We start from the raw sequence: 2983 nt of genomic DNA, 5'->3' as shown, positions 1-2983 counted from the left end.
CGATGGCCGCCTCTTCTCCGATGGCCGCCTCTTCTCCGATGGCCGCCTCTTCTCCGATGGCCGCCTCTTCTCCGATGGCTGCCTCTTCTCCGATGGCCGCCTCTTCTCCGATTGCTGTCTCTTCTCCGATGGCCGCCTCTTCTTCGATGGCCGCCTCTTCTCCGATGGCCGCCTCTTCTTCGATGGCCGCCTCTTCTCCGTTGGCCGCCTCTTCTTTCACTTGTTCTAACTGTTTAGCAATATCTTTTTTAACTGGTTCAAAATGAACTGGCTTGTTATTTTTGTCAAGATCAACCACAACATAATCATTTCTTTTCTGGACTGTTAGTTTATTAAATTCATCTTGAGTAACATCATAAATATCCATTTTGCCTGTGCTTCTGAATAAAGTTCTTTCTTTAGAAGCTTTAATTGGAAATGCACGTGTGAACATTTTCTTTAAATTTTTTCCATTAAAAAGTTTTTTTTCCATGAAGGATTGTATCTTTGGTATATATCTGCTATTTTTTACATTCCGTCTATAATCCACTGCAGAATCCCACGCTTTCTGCCAAAAGTTGTTATCAGATGGATGTGCAGGATTTTTCACTAAATGTTTCATCACAAAATCCTTAAATGATGGTGGAGCACGTCTGTATCTGATGTGCAAATTTGTGCAAACACACAAAAATTCTGACTGTGTATTGATGGAGTTTATAGTAATGTTTGAATAGAATCCTCCAGGAAAATGCTGGCTTTCTTTGTCTTGTTTCAACACCATAAAACTGCAGTTTTTTTCCACCTAAAAAGAAGTAGTAAGATTTAATTTTACAATTTCATGAGACCATAGTTAACGGAGATAAAGATACATAACAAAAGTATATCAGAGATATATTAAGCCTGCCCCCTTGATCAGTTTGTTAATATGATGCCTTCAACAGTGCAGAGGCCCTAGGGCCTAGGCTATTGTTTGATTTGCCTATACACAATTACAGTGGCCAAACAATCTCTAAAAGGCATCTGGTGAACATTTCTAAAACCATTAAAACATGCTTTACTCAAAATGTCTCTTTGGCAGGGCTTTGCTGAAAAAACTACCACACCACCACTGTAATAATTAAATGCACCTTAAATTTCCCCATTTTGAGAAAAACACTGTAAATTACCATATTTTTAAAAATAATTTTTGTTTTACAGTGTAAATAAAAAAATATAGAAATATTATGTACAAGTAGACAGAAAGGGACGTAATGCTACTTTCCATATAGAAAATTATGTAGTAAACATGCATTTTAAAAGCTCACCTTCAGTGACAGACTCTCCAGATGCCATTTCTCAGGATTCAGTTGCACATTTTCCCTTACTGACAGGCTTACACCGGGGCAGGACAGCTTGCTCTGCAGTTGCAATGTTGCACATAGTTTCCCTGATCCCAGGTGTGCACTCTCATTCAGAAATGGAGAAGGACAGTTGAGGGGCAACCCCTCAGAGAGAGGACATAATGTCAAAAAGAAGTAAAGAAGTATGACTGATATCTTCATTTTGGCTGCAAACTCATCAGCTATGTCCAGCATCCATGCAAAGCGCCAATATAAAGACCATCTAGGCAATAAATAACCATGCAGACTGTGTTACAGATTTACAGGTCATGGACACTAGATAAGTTATGTCAATATCACTGTTTTCATACAGTTATTTTACCGCAATTACTGTAATTTATTTGTTAGGAACGTGCACAAATACATGCAGAACTCGATCATTGATCTTTGGCTGTGATAATTTAATCATACTTCCGCTGATTTTATCATTCACACTGCAAAATGTAGTTAGTTGAGTTTGCTTGTGAAAATGGATTGCCTTAAATTTAACAAGTAAATTAGCTCATAATTTTTGAGCTGATTAAACTTACAACCATGCACGCATGAACTACCTTTCAGGAAGCACCCCGCTTTGTTCCCTGTATCCCAGCTAACAGGGAAGCGGAGTCACTGCAACTCCTTCAGCCATGATTTATTCACAATACAGCACACCTCGAGTACCTTATTGCTTTTATAAAACAGTTACCAAACAATACAAATATTAAACCCGAAAATGTATTTATTGATATGTTACTTTTTAGAAGTAAGTTCATTAAATGCTGCCCTTCCACTAAAAATAATTCCTGACAGTGACAGTAAATACACTATACACTATACATTCTATACACAAACTATAATTTAATATTTAAAAAAAGTTTCCTTGTTGTGATTATAATGTTATTTAAAGGTTACAAAAAAGCATTTCTCAGAACGTTCATCAAGTACAAATAACATCACAAGGACGTTTAGAGAATGTTGATCTCAGAACATTTCCTCAACATTCTGAGAACTTATATCAAATATTATATATAAGTCATAATAATGTTTCAAAAACATTACTTTTTACAGCACACCTCGAGTACCTTATTGCTTTTATAAAACAGTTACCAAACAATACAAATATTAAACCCGAAAATGTATTTATTGATATGTTACTTTTTAGAAGTAAGTTCATTAAATGCTGCCCTTCCACTAAAAATAATTCCTGACAGTGACAGTAAATACACTATACACTATACATTCTATACACAAACTATAATTTAATATTTTAAAAAAGTTTCCTTGTTGTGATTATAATGTTATTTAAAGGTTACAAAAAAGCATTTCTCAGAACGTTCATCAAGTACAAATAACATCACAAGGACGTTTAGAGAATGCTGATCTCAGAACATTTCCTCAACATTCTGAGAACTTATATCAAATATTATATATAAGTTATAATAATGTTTCAAAAACATTACTTTTAGAATGTTTTGTCTTAACATTTATACAACTTGACGGTGTAAGTTGAAACATTCACAAATTAAAGAGACATAAGTTGGACATTTTATAAAAATATTAAGTCAATTGAATTTTAAGTCGAGATTTGAAAGTTTCAAGGTTAGAAGTAAAGCTTATATAACAATTGATCACTAAAGGTTGAAAGT

At 34.7% G+C, this 2983-nt stretch overlaps 1 protein-coding gene across 1 annotated transcript in view; it reads right to left on the bottom strand.

The window, feature by feature from the left end:
• Positions 1–1530, bottom strand: part of LOC107718943 (uncharacterized) — a 3976-nt gene extending 2446 nt beyond the window's left edge. Inside the window, exons 1-2 of the mRNA XM_016526192.1 lie at positions 1284–1530; positions 8–781 (exon numbers count right to left, since the gene is read on the bottom strand). Coding sequence (XP_016381678.1) covers positions 8–781; positions 1284–1520 — 1011 coding nt within the window. The 5' untranslated portion in view covers positions 1521–1530. The remainder of the gene's footprint in view (positions 1–7; positions 782–1283) is intronic.
• Positions 1531–2983: the final 1453 nt, after the last annotated feature.

Source organism: Sinocyclocheilus rhinocerous, unplaced genomic scaffold, assembly GCF_001515625.1.
Source record: "Sinocyclocheilus rhinocerous isolate Xijiao unplaced genomic scaffold, SAMN03320098_v1.1 scaffold1625, whole genome shotgun sequence".
NCBI classification, from domain to species: Eukaryota; Metazoa; Chordata; class Actinopteri; order Cypriniformes; family Cyprinidae; genus Sinocyclocheilus; species Sinocyclocheilus rhinocerous.
Note: the sequence above shows the minus strand (reverse complement) of the source record. Positions and strands in the feature narration are given on the sequence as shown.